Raw genomic sequence first — 18,095 nt, forward strand, 5'->3', positions numbered from 1 at the left:
AAATAACATGAAAAGTGCTGACGCTGCTCTGTAGTCGTGTTTACGGCCCTCTGCTCTTAGATAGCCACGATGCGCAAAGTGTTCTGAGGACGAACCATGATGAGCTGGATGACATGTGACATTGCAAGGTAACTCTTTCATGAGATATTATAGTTTCATGTTTATTCCACAGTGTAATACAAATTTAGAGAGGAGGCATGTAACTCGAAAAAATCCATAAATGAGCTTTCAGCAATTTCCTACATTGCAATTTCAATGATATTATTTGTATTGATTAAATTGACACAAACTGATCTCCAACTTTATATTTGTCACTCCCTTTAAACTATACACATCACATGTATTCTCACGGATAGTGTGAGATTATAGAAATAAAACTATTCTCTTCGGGTAATCATTGTCAAGCATCAGTTCATATTCAACGAGCAGATGAAGAGAGGGGGAGAGTGACGGAGAGGAAGGTCAGGACAGGAGGAAGGGATGAGGACGACAGAGGTGTTGGAGCTGACGGACGAAGGAGTGAACGTATGTTTGGCTCAAACGGTGAACGACATCGACTTGCGGCAGCGGGTACAGCGATGAACACACATCAACCCATCCAGGTTTCATTGCTCGCACTTCATTGCGCTTGCTCTTAGCATTAAAGCACCATACCAATGACAAACTGGCCATGTTGTTCGACCCTCCCACCCACACTAAAACAATCTGGCAAGCCCAGCATTTAGAAAGAGGAAAGGAGCTCGAGGACTCTGGAGAAGCACGAGTTCTGAGGCGGGAGAGGTGGGCAATCTGTCCCCAACATTAGCTAACGCTAGCTTGCTAGCTAGTTAGCTAATGTACGTTGAAGTAAACATTTTACAAACATCTGGTAGTACTACCCTTCCTGCCTTGTCTTACGAGCTGTTTGTGATATTATAATGTGTTGTGTTTGGAGTGAGATACATACATACTATAAACCTAAGACACGCTAATAATGACGGCTAACAAGTGAAACCGGCAGCTCCCTGTCACGCGCTGCTGCCGTCTTCATTTGGGTCGAGGAATGGGGACTCGCAATTTGGATTCACCGTAGACCGGAAGGGAAGGTTAGTTCAAGACTCATCTGTCAGTGGATCAGCCGACTACGTGGGTTTGTCCGCTGTTCCCTCAGCTACACAAGCAACCGCTTACACATCCAGATCACATGACTCAACGCTGGTACAGCGGAACTAGATTCACACTGCCCACAAGTGGACAAAACTGTTCTGGGACCAAAACGGAAAAGGGCGAGTGAACCAGGACAGAGAAAACAGAAAAGAAGCAAAGCGCTGTGATCGTCACACGGTTCTTTGGTTGACAAAAAGATAAAGTGACGACTTGAGGTTCCTCTGCCCACCGTCTACAGGTATGTGCATCATTAAATACTTGTGTTTGTAGACGGAGGAGGTGCCTGGAAGAGCTGACAGATCCAGCATACTGAGGAGGGCGTGGTTCTCTCAAACCCTGCATCTAAAACTCACTTGATACGAGAGCCGGATTTTGTGACGGCCATCGATTTTGCCAATTCAATTGCATTTTATGAGCCCAAGGGTCACGACACGAGCCGCTTTGTCTACGCACACGTGAACAACAATGTGAATCAGACAGCTACTGGACACTGATGTGGTGTTACAAAGACATGCATGTGTCATAAGAGGGAGTGCACTTGTGTGTTTATAAGGACTTTCTGATTGCCAAAGAGCAACACACACACACACACACACACATAATGGAAGAGGAGGAAGAGAGGGTAGGAGCGATGGAAAGGGGAGGGGCTGAGGGTATGAAGGGCCAGATAGTGTTTTAACACTTAAACACAACGCAACAACCTGAGACTAGTGGGGGGAGTTGGTGGGCCGTAGGGCGACAGAGACGGGGGAAAGGAAAGAGAGAGACGGAGAGATCATCAGACTGATATTTAGAGAAAGAGAGAAATAGTGCAACGAAGATAAGTAAAGCAAGAGACCTCGGTATGGGAGAAAGAAAGGAGGAGGGTAGAAAGAGGAGAGGAGAGGGATATAGGCTGGGGGAGATTGGATTAGGGGAGGGAGGGAGGGAGGTGGGAGACCAATGAAGGGAAGATTTGAGAGGAAGAATTGAAACAGAGGAGCAGTAGTGCTTTCATGAGTACGGCTGTGGAACTCCATATCCTGGTCTGTAGATGGGTCTCCCGGTTGCCGACTGAGAGTTGGAATACGCGGGCCCGGCTGGGTAGTTGTAGCCGCCGTAGCTGTAGGAGGCCGGGTAGGGCGCGGGGCCACTCTGGGGCTGGCTCGGGGTGTACTGGCCAAATGCTGAGCCCGGGTGTGGGGAAGGGAAGGAGGGCGGGGTCGGGTAAGGGCAGGCGGATGAAGCCGGAGGCCCGAAAGCGGGCCTGGGACCGGGGTAGCTTCCTGCTGGGGTGAAAGGTGAGCCGGGGCCTGGGTACGGAGGGAACTGTGACGGGGTGTTGGCCGGGCCGGAGCCGGCTGCCGCGGCAGTGGGATGGTTGGGTGTGACGGGGTACGGGCTATAGGGGAGGCCGGAGGGGCCCCCTGCAGAGGAGGCCGGGTGGGAGGCGTTTTGGTAGCCGGAGGGCTGAGGTGTGGAGTTCGGCTGCTGCGGATTCGTCGCTGTCGCCGTTGACGTCTGTTTACTCCACGGTGAGGCGGTGGCAGCGGGGTCTTGGCTGTTGCCTGCTGACGGGGTCATGGCGTTGGGATTGCCCTCGCTCCGCTGCCGGAGGATCTCCTGGAGTTTCTCTATCCGCACCCGTCTTTTGTGAGCGAGGGACCGCAGGGAGAGGAAGCGATCCAGGAAGGGGTCCAATGGCAGCGAGCCCTCCAGAAACTCGTCAGCTAGCGCCTGCAGACAGAGACACACAACCGGGGACTTTATCCAACGACTCTGCAACATTAGAGCAACATTGCTGCTCAGTATCAATAAAGTCTTAACGATACCAATCCCCAGCTACAACGGCCCAAAAACTTTCCATTTGTAAAGTGCTTCAGCGTCAAAAACAGGGTGTGGAAATTAAATAGTGTCCAGCAGAAAGCCAAATCCAACAGCAAAACACAATGCAAATACATAAACTATGCAAAGTCCAAAACGCTGCGCTTCCAGTCAACCCAAAGGAAGTGCTCCAGGCCTCTAGGGGAAGCTCCGGGCAGAACGGTTCATTTTTCAACCTGAGAAAGAGAGACCAGACGACTGAGTTTGTTATTTCGCAGCAGGAAGAAAAGAGGAGTAAAGATAAAAAAAAGCTACATATGCTTTTTTTTTTCCCCTCACGTTCGGCGCTCGTCGTTTTACACCATTATTAAAGAGCACCAGGTTCCTGTCGCTAGTTATGGTTGTGTGTTTTGGACTTGACGTTGTTTCTGCATTTGCAGTGTTTTTGTGGATTTCAGAAATACCTTTTTATCTCCATTTGCATAACATTTCCTTTGTTGAATCTCTTCATTTATGAAGCTGCTGCACATTTGTCCCTCAAGGAAATGTTTTGGTCCGTTTGCCGTTGTTAGCCACAACAGCCAGTGAATGTTTTTTTTTTAGAAAACGTGGAAGCCATTGTTTTACTGATTAAAAATGATTTGGAAACTCTGGTTTATCTATGCAGAAATCATTACATAGTGTGTGTGTGTGTGTGTGTGTGTGTGTGTGTGTGTGTGTGTGTGTGTGTGTGTGTGTGTGTGAGAGAGTTCTGACCTCTGACTCTTCCTCCGTTTTGCTGCCCTCTGTCTGTAGTCTGGAGGACAATGCCTCTGGGGACACCTGACCCACCATCCCATCTGAGGACGAGGAGAGCAAGAACGGGTGAGACACACAGAGAGTGAGAGCGAGCGAGAGAGAGCGAGAGAAATACAAGCACAGCATATACTCAATGTAAACACACACACACAACTAAAATATATCAATATTAATGTCATGTTAATGTTCAGATATACTAGTGTACCATTGTATTTTGATGCTCTGGCAACAGAAGAGAGAAGGAGAGAGACCGAGAGATAGACAGCCGCCCTGTTTCCATTCAATTGTCAAGTGAATTTTAAGCAAACTTTAGAAATGCCGCAGAAAAGAATGACAATTAGGTGTTTCCCTCAACTGACTGAATAAACCCAGCTACAGCGTAGTTTGGTCAGAAGTTGGCGCTATAGTTAAGCCGGTGTGAGGCGGGCCCCGCCACAAAATGACATAATCATGGCGGATACGATCACAAATAGTTGTAATGCAAGTAAATCTTTTGTTTTGAAAGTCCTTAACTTGGGACTAACCATGAAACTAGTCATGAAATATACCAACTAAGCAGCTCCTGCCTCACATCCATGCACTGCCCCTTCCCACTCACATCCTCAGCCCTTTCCCCTCCATTCCTTGCCCATTTTTTTACATCATTTTTCAAAATGATGCAGTGGGTTGAGTTAGGTTTAGAGCCTGGAGGTGAGGTCCCACCTAGAAAGCAGCTGAAGATCTTGTTGATGTGATGTCGCAGTGGAATTGCATTGACTCTAGCAGTGTACTTAAGTACAAATAAGAGGTATTTTATTTGAGTCGGAGTCTTTACTATTACATACCATTTTCTAGCAGTGTCTGTAGTTAGTTCAGACCGTGATAACAGCTGGGCAGTACAGTATTTGTGGTTAGTTCAGACTGTAATAACTTACATTCGTCATATTACACATGTTACATACAATTTGGTCTCTGCACGTAACCCATCTTTGCAGGACGACCACTCTACCCATGAGCCACAGCTGGCCTATAAAGTCTCACAATTCTTCTTTACTGTTTATTTATATTACTTGATTTTTTTTAGACCATGTGTCTCTTGTGTGCACTGCTACTGTAATCCTGCAATTTCCCCACTGCAGGACTAATAAAGGATTATCTTATCTTATCTTATCTTAACCCTCCATCCTTCCCTACATGTATTCATCCACCTTTTTGTTCCTCCCTGCATCAAGATCAAGGCCCACTTCCTGATCCCTCCCTCCTACCTCTCAGGGAGCAGTGTTGTCTGTAGGTTTCTCTGATGGCCTCCAGCTGAGAATATCTCTCTACCAGCACCTCCTTCTCTGACTCTATACGAGGCTTCATGTCCAGGTTTTGCTCGGCCAGGCTGCGATTTGATGCCAATGCCATCTCTCTCTCCAGCTGGATGTTCTGAATCTAGGAGGAAGGAAACAGGCATCAGACTATGGCAGCCTCACATTTTAGCCATTTTGTGGATTCCACTAAATGCACAGGGCTTATTATTTCATTTTTTGTAGTACGAATAGTAAACTACAAAGTTGACACCAGAGGCCTGTACTTCAAAGCCAGTTCAACATAGCCAGGATATCTTTTTGTTGTCTCGTATGACAGTTTGACTGGATTCGTTCAGCTGCAACCCCGTTGGTGTGAAACAGACGTATTAAAAAAAAACACAATTAAAAGTGGTAAACAGGCATAATCAAACTATTTTATAATCTCCCAGAGCATACATGAAAAAAATAGCCTTGGCAAAGAAACACAAGGTGATACAGATTGTTGGACTGGAAGCTAACAGCTCAAAGAAGTGACTACGTGCCAAGAGAAAATATGCTGATTCAGTGTTATTGTGGTTATGCAATGTAATTTATGGTGCTGTTAGATGGCCCTGTTAGGTGATATATTTCATGGGGATGACAAACCTGGTTTGTGAACGGCTAAACGTATTGAGCTTTTATTTCCCATTGTTATTTAAAAAGTGTGTTCTTCAATTTGAGCGCCTTATTTATTGAATGCTCTCCCTCAAAACCCCGTCCTCACGCTCAAATAGACCCTGCTTGCCATGGCGATGTACGAAGTGAGCCACCATCGTAGGACTGAGGACCCAGGGTCCAACCTGAAGCTACCCTGCTAACCCTAAATAAAATTTCGGTCAGAGTCAGCGTCTTATTTACTGACGCTTTCTTCTTCTCTTTCTCCTTGATTTCAATCCAAATTTGACCAGTTTTAGATGATAGACAAATTTCTTGTAAACTTCTTGCATCACATTCAAAATGCCAAGAACTGGGAAGCCGTAAAAAGAAAAGAATTTTGGTTCTGCTCATCTGTTCCTAAACAACACATTGGTAAATGGACTTGCATTTACTTCGCGCCTCCGTTATGGCGACTCAAAGCACTTTACACTACATGTCAACATTCACACACACATCTTTCTCAAGGACATGCCGACTGGAGGAGCCGGGGAGTGAACCGCCGATCTTCAGAGTGGAGGATAACCCTCTCTACCACTGCGGCGCTCTTTCGGGACTGGAAAAAGCAGCGCAAAGTGATGCGTTTTGTGCTGTTTCGTCCGGGCACTCTGGGAAAACCAGTCAGAGCTGTGAGCACACAAGGGTGGGGGAGGCGCCGCGGAATTCGGGTTTTCTTCTCAGCTTCACAACAGCCGTTTGCCGTCGGCGCAGCGGCTCTCTTGTACGGAGTGCAACCCAGTCGTAGGTTTTCCCTCCAACACGCAATGACTGTTCTTTTGCAGTTAAACATGAACGCTGTTTGTAATGATCACCTATGAAGTGAACAAGCCTGTCTGCAAAGTCAGTAACGTCGCTCATGCAGCAAGGTCTGGAAAAGGATTACACTGAAATGAATATGTTTATTTTAATTTTTGCAAGCAGTGGCTCTATCAGGCAACTGGCTAAATGTTGCTGGCCAAACATAGGCCTGTGTGTCATTTTGGCAGTTTGTCATGTTTATTATTATTGAACAATATCATTTACCAACAGCAACCAAATTAAACTATATGGAATACATTTACAGGTTTAATAAACCTTGTGGAGTGAATCGCAAGTATGAACATTTTCCATCCCAGGCTGGCCTTCAGAGTACAGCTAGCGCTTTTTTCAGTATGTTTATTGACTCACTTGCATGCAAATCTGTCTACTGTGTGTTGGTACCAGCTTTTTCCAAATATTAATGAAAATCCGAAGAAAGTGAAGTTCAGCAATATAAACACCTAAATCTGAGCCAATGACATACAATTGTAGCCTATGTTCAACTATACACAGAAGGCCTCAGCCTGTGTCAGTCCAGTTGCATAACCAGGGCGGTTATGCAACTGGACACTGGGGTGCTTGTTTAAATGTAATAGGGTATAAGAGTAATGTAATAGGGAATCAGGTATATACGTAATGTTATAGGGTATTAGGCTTAATGTAATCAGTATAAGCGTAATGTAATAGGGTATTAGGCTTAATGTAATAGGGAATCGGGTAAACGTGTAATGTAATAGGGAATAAGCGTAATGTAATAGGGTATAAGTATTATATTGACAAAAAACACTAAACCTGAAATGGAGGGTTTAGGTAAGCAGTGTAAGAGGCATACAATATGTTGTGGGAAGGAATAGACGGAGAAAGGGCTAAACATTCACATTAATGTGAGCTCCCTAGTACAATAGGGGTTTTGTACATTGGACACCAGCATTGCATCAGTTCCCTGTGGATCCCAAAGAAGGAAAGCATTACTCACTCCCCCCACCCAGACTGTGCACTAAACTAGAAACAATCCCTATATTTCATTAGTATTAGGTTGGTTCAGCCTCTCGGAAAACTGGAAAACGAAAACGAAGGCCAAATGGAAAGTGAAGCAACATTTGTTTTACCTCGTCAGACTCCAGCGCCATAGACTCCACCCTCTCTGGGTTGTCCAGGAGCTCCTGGAGCTCTGATTGGCTCAGGTCCTGGAGCTTCTCCATTTGATTTGCCAGGATGGCTGTCTGTCATAAAGGAACCAGGAAATAGGAGTTAAAAACAATGTTTGGAAACATAAAGTGGACAGTCAGAGGCCCAACCTTTGTATCCTAATGCTACCACTCTAGAGTAGATAAATAGTGGTCATGGACTTATTGGGCCATTTTTAACAAATCAAGGAAAAACTAAACCATGTTACCTGCAGCCACTCCCTTAATAAAACAGCAACCAGTGGTATGTGGCAAATGTCGGCAATTTGTGTAAATAGTAACGATAGTAACACTCGGAATACACTATTTTGTACCCAGTTGACTGAACGTCAGTGTTATATTTAGCGGGTTAAAGTCACGGCAGTCACCCCACCGAGTTAAGTGACCGCAGGCCACAAAACAGGACAAGCTGTTCAAACGAGCACCGGGAGCAGCGAAAGCGACACAACGGGTACAAATAAAAACACACGGGTACTTACACGACGCTAGCAAACCAAATTCAGCCCGACACTGACTGGCGGTGACATCCAACACCAACTATGTATCTCAAGTGACAGGTGACGTGACACGTCCTCGGGATCTCCGGCCAGCCCCGACGGAATGCAGCCGAACCAGAAGCTGCCGAGTCCGAGTCGCCTTCGACGCACGTTAACCGCCGAGCTCACGCGCTACTCGGCCGCGTCCAATCTCACCCAACGGTTCCGCGTTGAGCGAACCGATGTCAACAGAACGGTCGTTATGATCGCAATGTCGGGCATCAAGCCCACCGTCAACTTCCGAGGAAAGCCCAGCGCTTTTGGCGGGTGAAAACGGATCCCAGGGTGACGCCGCTCGGTCAAGGCACCCGCCGTTAAACGCCTCTGTGTTCCGGGCAACGCTAGCTTTAAAACTCGTGCGACTTCAGTCGACAGAATGTGTCGGAAAACGACAAAAATCTTCACTGAAATGAGGAAAGTTTCACTCCACACTGACAGAAGCCGCCGCCATCTTAGGAGCTATCCACGCTCCGTGGTTTGCGGGGGAGTTCGGACAGAAATAAAATATTATAAAACGGCGCAGTTGAACTGTAATGAACTCCTGGTTCAAAGTAGTGGACACTTTAAACACATACTGTTCACCGACATATTTCTGTGCAGTTATATTTAACCGGGCCCATTGTCCCGCTGGTGTCCCCTATGTCGCAGGGTAATGGTGGGTTCCTGTGCTCAGCTGATACAAGGGAAACCCCTATGTGACGGTAATGTCCCATCTACTGCTGCAAATGCTTCTGTTTACGGCTAAATACATGTCACCCTGCTTTGCTGGAGGAGCCACTGCTTTCTTCATAAACGGGCACTCCTGAGTCCACATTTTAGAAATGAAAATATTGTCTGTGTAGACACAGAAGCAAGCAAGATAGAACATAAATACTTCGGCCTGTGGAGACAGGTTTATTCATCAGCATCGGTGTCCTGTGGGAAGATGAATTACTTCTAACTGCACGTTTAGCAAGAATCAACCCAGCATGAAAGATGATTCTTGCTGCTATTGCAGTTTCTACTATTTTACAACCACGTTTCTCAAATTTCACAAACACTTTTCTCACTCAAAATTCCATATTGCACATATTTGCATACTACTTTCTGCTCTCCTGATTGAAACACACATCACTGAGTGCCTCCTTTTCGGCCTCGGTGGCCTTTATGTAAGAGGAAAAGAGGCAAATGAGGCAGAATCCCAAATGTTTTGTGATGGCAATGTGGGCGTTTCACCATCTCTCCCAGTCACAGACTGCTATACTTTACTCTCCATTCCTCAACCTCCATTGAGGAATATTTTTTCTCATGGAGATGGAAGGTTTGTCACAATGCATGCTGTATGTCTGGACATATCTGCAGAAGATTGCCAGAGATGGATCAGGCAGTGAATTACAAGAGAAGATGCATTGTGTATTGCAACGAATGCAGACAGGCTTGCCTGTTGTATTTCTGTATTTGTAGGCGTCCTATAGATGTCGGTATTGTGAATATGTATTTTTATCTATTGCCTTACCGGATTCTCAGTAGTTTAATTTTGCACACTTGTGTTTCAGTTGCATTAGTGCATTTTGGATGTGAGATTAGCTGCTGCACTGAGCTCCACGTCGATGATGTGAATTGTATGTATCTTTTAATGCACTTGAGATGAAGCCAAAGAAGAGGGCAGTTTTAAAAAGTGAACTCAGTATAAAGTGTGTTGCCAAGAAATAAAAGTAATATTGGCATGTTTGCCAGCCTGGTACTAAAGTCTGGGTGTCCCCCATTCATGACAGCTGTACAGGGGTGAGTTTTGATATAAGTCACCCTTTTAAATTATATTGACGCTTAGAGTTATCCATAATTAAGGTCAAGGCCTGTTTGAGTGACAGGTCGGTGCGATCACATCCATCAGCTCTCTGCTAGATGCCACCTCAGCTAATTTGAGTCTCTGAACTTCTCTGAACCTCACGCCCGTGTTTGTGGTGTTGGCGCCTTTAGAATTTTTTTTAATGCAAATATTGGACAAATAATAAGGCTTGCTGTGCAGTACATTGTACACCAGGCATCCTGCAGGTCAATGGGCCGGCATTGAATGATGGACTGCGCTGGATAACCAGCAACAAGCAACGAGACCACAGGGTAAACGTTAGCCAGCTAGAGTGGCTTATAGCCTAAGCTTCATATCATAGCGTGCTAGCTTCGTTAGCCTCAAGTAGCTTGGTAACGTGAAACTAGGTTTGTTTCAGCAACCCGGCTTCGTTTGGCCCGCCTCGGCTCCGTCCACGCTCCGCAAGGGACATCTCTCCTCAAGTCCCCTGAGTTGTGCTTTCTTCGTTTCCACATTCATGTCATTCTTGGGCTCCCTGTTTTATTTTGTCGTTCACCTCTCCCTCTCGTGTAAGATAACTGCACTTCCTCCGCCCTTGTGTGTTTTCCGCCAGTGTGATGACGTTCCCCCGCCCTGATCAGTTTCACCTGTTCCCTATTTAATTCAATTCAATTCAATTCAGTTTATTTTATGTAGCCCAACATCACAAATACAAGTTTGCCTCGGAGGGTTTTACAATCTGTACACATGACATCCCTGTCCCGGGACCTCACATCGGATCAGGAACAACTCCCCCAATAAAGATAGTAAAAAGCCTTTCACAGGGGAAAAAAGGGGAAGAAACCTGAGGGAGAGCAACAGAGGAGGATACAGAGGATACACATACGTATGTTTCGCAGAATGTCATGTTCTATGACCCGTTGCACCACTAGTTGTGTCACAAAAACAGCTGTCAAACATTTCCATAGGGCCTTTCTAGTCCTCCGACAGCTCAATGCAATGTACACTACACGTGAACATTCACCCAGTCACACACACGCTCACACACTGATGGCTGAGGCTGCCATCAGGATCTTAAGTAATTCATATTCACGCACACTCACTCACCGATGACCGAACTGATGATCTTCCGATCGGAGGATGACCCGCTCTAACTCTGATGCTATTTTGTACACATACACACAAACAAACCATGTTGACAAGCATTCCGTTAGATTTTATTTTTTCATTTTTTTGCGACACATACACTGATTAGGACAAACCGACCTCAAACTATTGTTCTTTGGCCTAACGGACATTTTCTTTTACAGCATGGTCCTCTTTCAGAAAGCAGGTTAAACAAACTCTGAGTCTAACCTTGAGCTCTGAGTTGACTAACCGTGACCGTCTGAGTTTTCTGATTAGAGAACAACTTTATGAAACAGGACCCTGACCACATTTACACTGATATTGATATATCTGCAATACGCTGATATTGTCCAATATATTGGCTATCTGTATGGCTCCAATATTAGTATTTGGTATAAAAATAGAAAAAAGTGTATTATGCCACTCATGCCATGGCCATTAACCAGGTCAACCGGGAGGCTCTGTTGGGTGATGGAACTCATCCGCTGTTTGATGATTTAATTGGTCACCTGTCAACTAATCAGAAAGATGATTATTATTTTCCATTGACTTTGGAAAGTACATTTCCATTGACTTTGAGTAGGTTTAAAAAAATTAATGTAATTCTGATATGGAGTAATTCCTTGTGTGTGTGTGTGTGTGTGTGTGTGTGTGTGTGTGTGTGTGTGTGTGTGTGTGTGTGTGTGTGTGTGTGTGTGTGTGTGTGTGTGTGTGTGTGTATGTGTGTCAGTCTGATTTGAGTGCTTTGAGGGCGGAGACAGTCAGGAAGCAGTGCAGGACCATGGCCCCGATGTCATAGAACAGCAGCAGCAGTATCAGACTCCAGCAATAGGCCTGCAGGAGACAATGAGACGCATCATACACTTAATCTTCTTATGACATCCCTTTTTCCTGATTTATTTTGCCAGAAATGTGTTCCTTTTCCACCCTTCTACGGCAGCTATGCACCCAGTTCTCCTCAACATCAATGGCATTCTTCTATCTATACATCCGCCCAACCCAATCCCCATTCAGCTCATCTGTCTTTACTGTTATCTGTTTTTTTAGGATTTTTTTTCTGTCAGAGAAGAGAGAAGAAAGAAAAGAGAAGTTTGGCAACAGCCAACTGACCGCCAGGGCTGCCTCGGCACACGCGTACGGTGTGTATCGGTAGTAGTGATAAGGGGACGGTGTGTTTTCGTGGTGAGGAGGGGTACACGTCTCTTTGTTTGACACCATGCTGAGATTGTAGCAGTAGAGGCAGAAGGCAAGCAGCGCCCCCAGCAGGCCAACCACGTTACTGCACACGCAACCTCGAAGCTGTGGAGGAGGGCAGTCAAGTTCCATCACTGTGCACTTACACCCATACTCTGGCTGTATTGTTGCGGAGTTGAACATGTGAAATTACTGTAAACAAAGTATTATTGTTGTGTTTTTTAGGCTTTGGGTGTTTATGCTATTTGCTGGCTATGAATGTAAGCTTAACAAATGACAATACTAGTAATAATACACTCATAATGCATGTTTCAATACAACGGTTACAAAGTGCTTTCGAAGATAGAAATGGCAGACGATGACACAATGTAACAGAGACTTGCTGAGCGTATTTGAACACAGAGGGTGGACAATTTATGTATCAGGTGTTGGTTTGCTCAAAATCTCCCAATAATCTTTAGATTAGCTTTTTCATGTGAACGTACCATGAATCTGCTGGAGTTCCTCCCATTGGCAAAGGTGAAGGATCCTCCTGTCACAATCTGCAACACACACAGCATTGGACTTCAACTGGGAGACTGGAGCTGCTTTCATCATACAATATATCATTTAGTCGTTTTCGACATCTTTTGCATGCATGCACTGATTCAAATGGACAGATTCAAATAATTGAATTTGTTGAAGATCACCAACTATGTTTGTTTGTCTCTTTCTAAGGACAGGTTTACATTTTCTGCAGCAAATTTTGCAGCAAGACAACATGCCCATGCACATTCAAAGGGTTACTGGTGGCTGCACTATTTTTTTACATGAGGGTCGTAAACATAAGGTACTTCATCGATTGTTCCTCTGTGCTTTTTGGACACACTTATTCTGTGTCTTATTTCCAGTAAAAAAAAGTATTACCTCGGCAGTATTCCTCCATTTTGTACTTTCAGCAATCTACTCTTGAACCATTTCCTCTGGATATCAAAACACACTCTGTCGTGTCAGCAGGATTATTGTTTTTACAGGTTATTCATCACATAAGGAGCCAGATGATTATTTTATTTTATTTGCAGTAGTGACATTATTATGCACGTTTTTCGGATTGTTGAGCTCTTTCAATAAGCTTGTAACCGGGAGGTAACACGTCTTATGCAGGGCTGACAGTTGAATGTGGTTGTTTTCAGTCATCAGTGAAGGGAGCTCTAAAACAAAAAGTTGTTGATTCGTTCAGTGTCATTGATGATTCAGTACGCTCAGTTCAGTTTTAGGGTTGAGTGATGAAGATTGGTATGTAATATGTCTATTTCATTCATGAAATACATTTCCAAATTCTTGTATCATTTGAGGTCCGATGAGTAAATTCCTCATGCAGTGCCCCATATATTGGTATTTTCCAAGATGCTGTAGCCAGCTGTTAGATAAGTTTATCTACAGAAACACTGACAGCGAGAGATGAATTCACTTTGGTGGCTAACACAAAGCTAGCTGACGTTGGGTTAACGCTACTAGAATGTAGCATTAGCTGCGCCGCAAAGCGCTTTGTGATTGCGAGCACGGTGACCGACGTGCACCATTATTAGTGAGTGTAAAGTTGAGTGGACAGACCGCTGAAGGAAGTCTTCCTTTCACTCACTTCCTCATTAAAATGCATGTCAGCAGATCGAGATGTTGATGACATGAGGAGTACAGACAGAAAATGCAAAAGGAAACAAAAAATGGAACTAAACTAAAAAATCAAGACTCCGATTTCAAGAGATATTTAACAGTTTTGTAACTAAAGACATTGAAAAACATTGAAATCTTAAGGAATCTGCCTTAAAAGAATTTAACGAGAATTATTATTTTAGTTTCAAGTTATTCTGTAACACAATATAATTCATGTCAAACCCTTTTCCAATTTCTGTGTGGTCATTTGAGAAAAAACATGCTCTTATGGATCAATTTGGGTCATTTATTAACCAGATTTGAGATATATTTAATCGTCTTTGGTATCTTTTTCTTGCCTGGTGGTGTTTTTATGACATTGAAAATCAGTGGCGGCTGTGAGACAGAGGTAGAGCGGGTCCTCCTAATCAGAAAATGGGTGGTTCCCGTCTGCTTGTCAAAGTGTCCTTGGGCAAGACACTGAACCCCAAATTGCTCCTGACAGTTGTACCATCACTGTGAGTGTGCATGAATGTGCATTATTTTGGATCCTGATAGGCAGCTGGCACCTTGCATGGCCATCAGTGTATGAATGTGTGTGTGTTGTGTAGTGTGCAACACTCTGAGTTATCGGAAGACTAGAAAGGAGCTTTACAAACACACACACACACACACACACACACACACACACACACACACACACACAAACACTGAAATACAAATCATGAGGTACGTACTAGAACTCCTAAGACAAGTGGCAGTATGAAGAACTTGGGCAGAGCTTGGTCAGCGTAAGCAAGTGGGACAGACAACAACACCTGGAACAGCCCCAGCAGGATGGTCACCACCTACACAGACACAAGGTTTTGGCAATACACATAACCGGAGAATAATTTTTGGGAAGTTAGATTTCAAATTCAAGTTAAGGGGACTCCACCCAGACGGAGTGGTGTCCTGATCTCACCGCAGCGGCTTCATGGTCAAACCAGGCATAGAGACGATGTGACATGGGCCCAGCTGCTGCCACCATTCCCTGAGAGGACATGATCCTGCAAAACAGGAAACGTAAATCAGACACAAGATCCCTGATTTGAAGTGAAGAGGGTTTTTTTTCTCTCCACAAATCCACTGTAATATAATCAGTGCATGTACAATGTAAACTTTCCTTCTGCTTCCACTGAGCACATGTGGTAAAAAAAAAAATGGAGGTACTTTTTCATTCCACTTTCTACTTCTATTCCACTACAATGTAAAGGTTAAAATTGTTCGGACTGCAATTATCTGACATATTTAGTTACTTGCTATTTTACAAACTAAGATTTTTATGGTCTTTATATATTAAATGACCAGATGTCTGACACTGGCATCCCTCCGTGTGCCCTCTGTAAGGAACAAATAGCCGCTGTGCCCGCCTTGTGTTTTCCGTGTGTACAACGCACTGAGAAAAAGCACGCACTGGCCAGAGCCAGGGAGTCTCTCTCACTGGGCTCAAAAGGGGGATGCCCAAGAGCCTGCAGCATCATGGGTAAACGCCATTTATGCTGCAGGAAAACATTCCTTCGTGGGGGACTAGATGGCTGCAACACTGCCGCTTCGCCCCAAATTGTCATCTACCGACGTTTTGGACAGGCCTCTCTCGACACACCAGCGACAATAGGAGGGCATAAGTAACGATTAATAGCAGCATGCCATAGTGGTATGGATATTATAGTGAAACCATGTGTTGTGGCGATATAAACAATAGAGTAGATGTAACCAGACTGATTACCTGTTTAAAAGTGAACCTTCTATGAAACAGTTTAAGGATATATGTTCTCTCTGACTTTCCCCACAATACAATAGGTAACATAGATACAATGAAACGGTTCATTAAAATAAGTCGGACTGCAGGAGGAAACTCTTTCCAAGGCAAACGTCTTTGTCAGAGAATAATGTTTGAAACAGCAAACCATAAATCAGAGAGAAAGAGGAGCAGACTGTACAAGAAAGAAAAAAGCCTGAATAAACTCAAAGAGCAACAAAGACAGACCACATGATCCTGAGACACACCACTAGAAAGGGGAAAGGACAGTGGGAAGCCACGACTAAGCATGTGTGTCATATTGTGCAAGTGTATCCATGTGTATTTCTGTGTGCGTATCTGTTTGAACAGGAAAGAAGGATTTGAGAAATAGAGACCAAAATGAGGTAGTGAATGGGGGGGATTGAGGGGGGCAGAGAGAGAGAGCGAGAGAGAGAGTCTGTTAGTTCATCAAAACCACATGTCGCAATCCTCTTAGGAAAGACAGGAATGCTGGACGAGAAGCAGATGTGGTGGGAGGAAGAGGAGAGATGGAGGAGGAGGAAGAAAGGGAGAGGGTTGGTCTGAGGATAAGAGGACGGGGGGAAAGGGAGGTTGATAATGTAATGAGTTGACAAGGGCCACCAGAAGTGGGATAGCATTTTGCAAAGTAGAAAACAAACTGGCACACATTTGTCACTGGGCTCATTCACATCGGCCAGCGGTCGGTCAGTCGAGGCCCCATTGCAAGTTAAAGGAGTGTTATAGTCGTAGGGTTCTAGCTATCCAGTGTTTGAGTTGGTATGTTTTTTATAAGGGCCAGAGCAAGTGCCAGGGCTGAATAGTCCCTGGCATTTGTTTTTATAGAGATTAGTATTATTTTTCTATTTCACAATCACATTTTTGAGGGGCTTGGGTTGCTTGAAAAGTAAAAAACAATTGCCACACACTTCAGAAAGTTTTGTAATGATTGGACTCGGGCGTGGTCAGTGGACTCCACATCGCCCCTAAATGCACACCAGGGTAAGGATGAAGGTCCATTGATACCACAAAATTTGATGCGTTCATTTTCATTTTACCACACTTTTTGAGGACTTTAGGATACACATAAACGTTGCCACCAAATTAAAACTAGTAAACATTTCATTTGAAAGTCACTTTTAGCCTTCAAACCCATTCTTGACACCCTTGGTGTACTCCATAGCATCCCCTAATATGTTTGGTCCAAAATGTGGTACTTACAATCCTCTCACATTTCGCATTGGCTTTCTTCTGCCCCAAATGGTTCAGAGTCCAGGCCTGAATACATCTATAAGCCAATATTGACTCAAAGTCCTGACCCCCACACGTTAGCCAGTTTGTTGTTTATGAGGCATCATTGCCCTGGGCAGAGATACAGGTTATCTCCGCCCCATAAATGTTTGCCCCCCCTTTCTTTCATAATTCATGAAACTTTCGTTGCAGACTCTTGTGAGAGGCAGAATTGCACTCAGCAGAGACATCCTCTTTCATTAGTGACAGTTGGCCCATACCCCTACAAATTAGCCCGCCAACTTGGATTACTCATGACCCGTTTGTGGCAGACTCCTCTACATAGAGTGAATACAGATATTGATAGGGTGGAAGCGGGTACAGACAGGACAGGTATACACAGGGTACCGATAGAAAAGAGAGAGGGTGCATACAAGGTTCTACAAGGTGTAAACACGCTGGACAAGTAACCTTTGGCACTTTAACACAGTCAGGAGGTAAGTGTTCATACACCGGTTTCTGAAGACTTTGCTGTTCAGAGTGCTTGGCCTGCAGTGTTGTTGAGTGCAAGTAGCTTTCTCGAGAAATGCGAATTGCACTCAACAACACTGCGCGTCCTTGGGTCCTGAGCAATACCCCTGCCATGACATAGTTATATCGCACACTCATGTCACGGCTACTCAGACTTTATTGTTAGCCCACCCAACTAATAGCCCCGCACAGCTTTAGCTTTATAATGATGTTTAGATCTGAAAAGAGTTGTTTCCAAAGTCATTACATTCTAAGAAAAAATTGCAAAAGACACGATTATGCAACACTGCACTTCAAGAAAGGAAAGAGCGTGACTCCCCCAAACAGCCCCCCCCCTCAGATTTACATGTCGACTCTGGGTGACCCCAGAAGGTCTCCGTAGGTTACTTACCTCGACTAAAGGTTTTACAAGAGGTATGCCTGAGATCGCTTTCTGTGTCCCACCGAGGAAAACTGTTCTTCTGATGGACTTATAACGGTGAAGACTCCCACTCTCACAACAAGATGACTTCTGGAATGCACGAAACTAAGAGAGGATGTGTAGGAGGAGCTCCG

At 44.6% G+C, this 18,095-nt stretch overlaps 2 protein-coding genes across 2 annotated transcripts; both read right to left on the bottom strand.

Annotated features, from left to right (window-relative positions):
• Window positions 1-2,139: 2,139 nt before the first annotated feature.
• Window positions 2,140-7,723, bottom strand: vps37c (VPS37C subunit of ESCRT-I; the record flags this gene model as incomplete). The annotated part of the gene is made up of 4 exons (XM_079219889.1): window positions 7,622-7,723; window positions 4,992-5,163; window positions 3,706-3,788; window positions 2,140-2,862 (listed from the first exon to the last, which is right to left on the bottom strand). The coding sequence occupies exons 1-4, from the start codon at window positions 7,712-7,714 to the stop codon at window positions 2,140-2,142; spliced, it is 1,071 nt and encodes a 356-aa protein (XP_079076015.1). The 5' UTR covers window positions 7,715-7,723.
• Window positions 7,724-11,775: 4,052 nt separating this feature from the next.
• On the bottom strand, window positions 11,776-18,055 carry LOC306738212 (uncharacterized protein). Its single transcript, XM_079220041.1, has 6 exons — window positions 17,932-18,055; window positions 14,943-15,027; window positions 14,716-14,826; window positions 12,832-12,888; window positions 12,263-12,451; window positions 11,776-11,986 (listed from the first exon to the last, which is right to left on the bottom strand). The coding sequence occupies exons 2-6, from the start codon at window positions 15,021-15,023 to the stop codon at window positions 11,879-11,881; spliced, it is 546 nt and encodes a 181-aa protein (XP_079076167.1). The 5' UTR covers window positions 15,024-15,027; window positions 17,932-18,055; the 3' UTR covers window positions 11,776-11,878.
• Between the last annotated feature and the right edge of the window lie 40 nt (window positions 18,056-18,095).

This window comes from Taurulus bubalis (genome assembly GCF_910589615.1).
Source record: "Taurulus bubalis genome assembly, chromosome: 6".
Lineage (NCBI taxonomy): Eukaryota > Metazoa > Chordata > Actinopteri > Perciformes > Cottidae > Taurulus > Taurulus bubalis.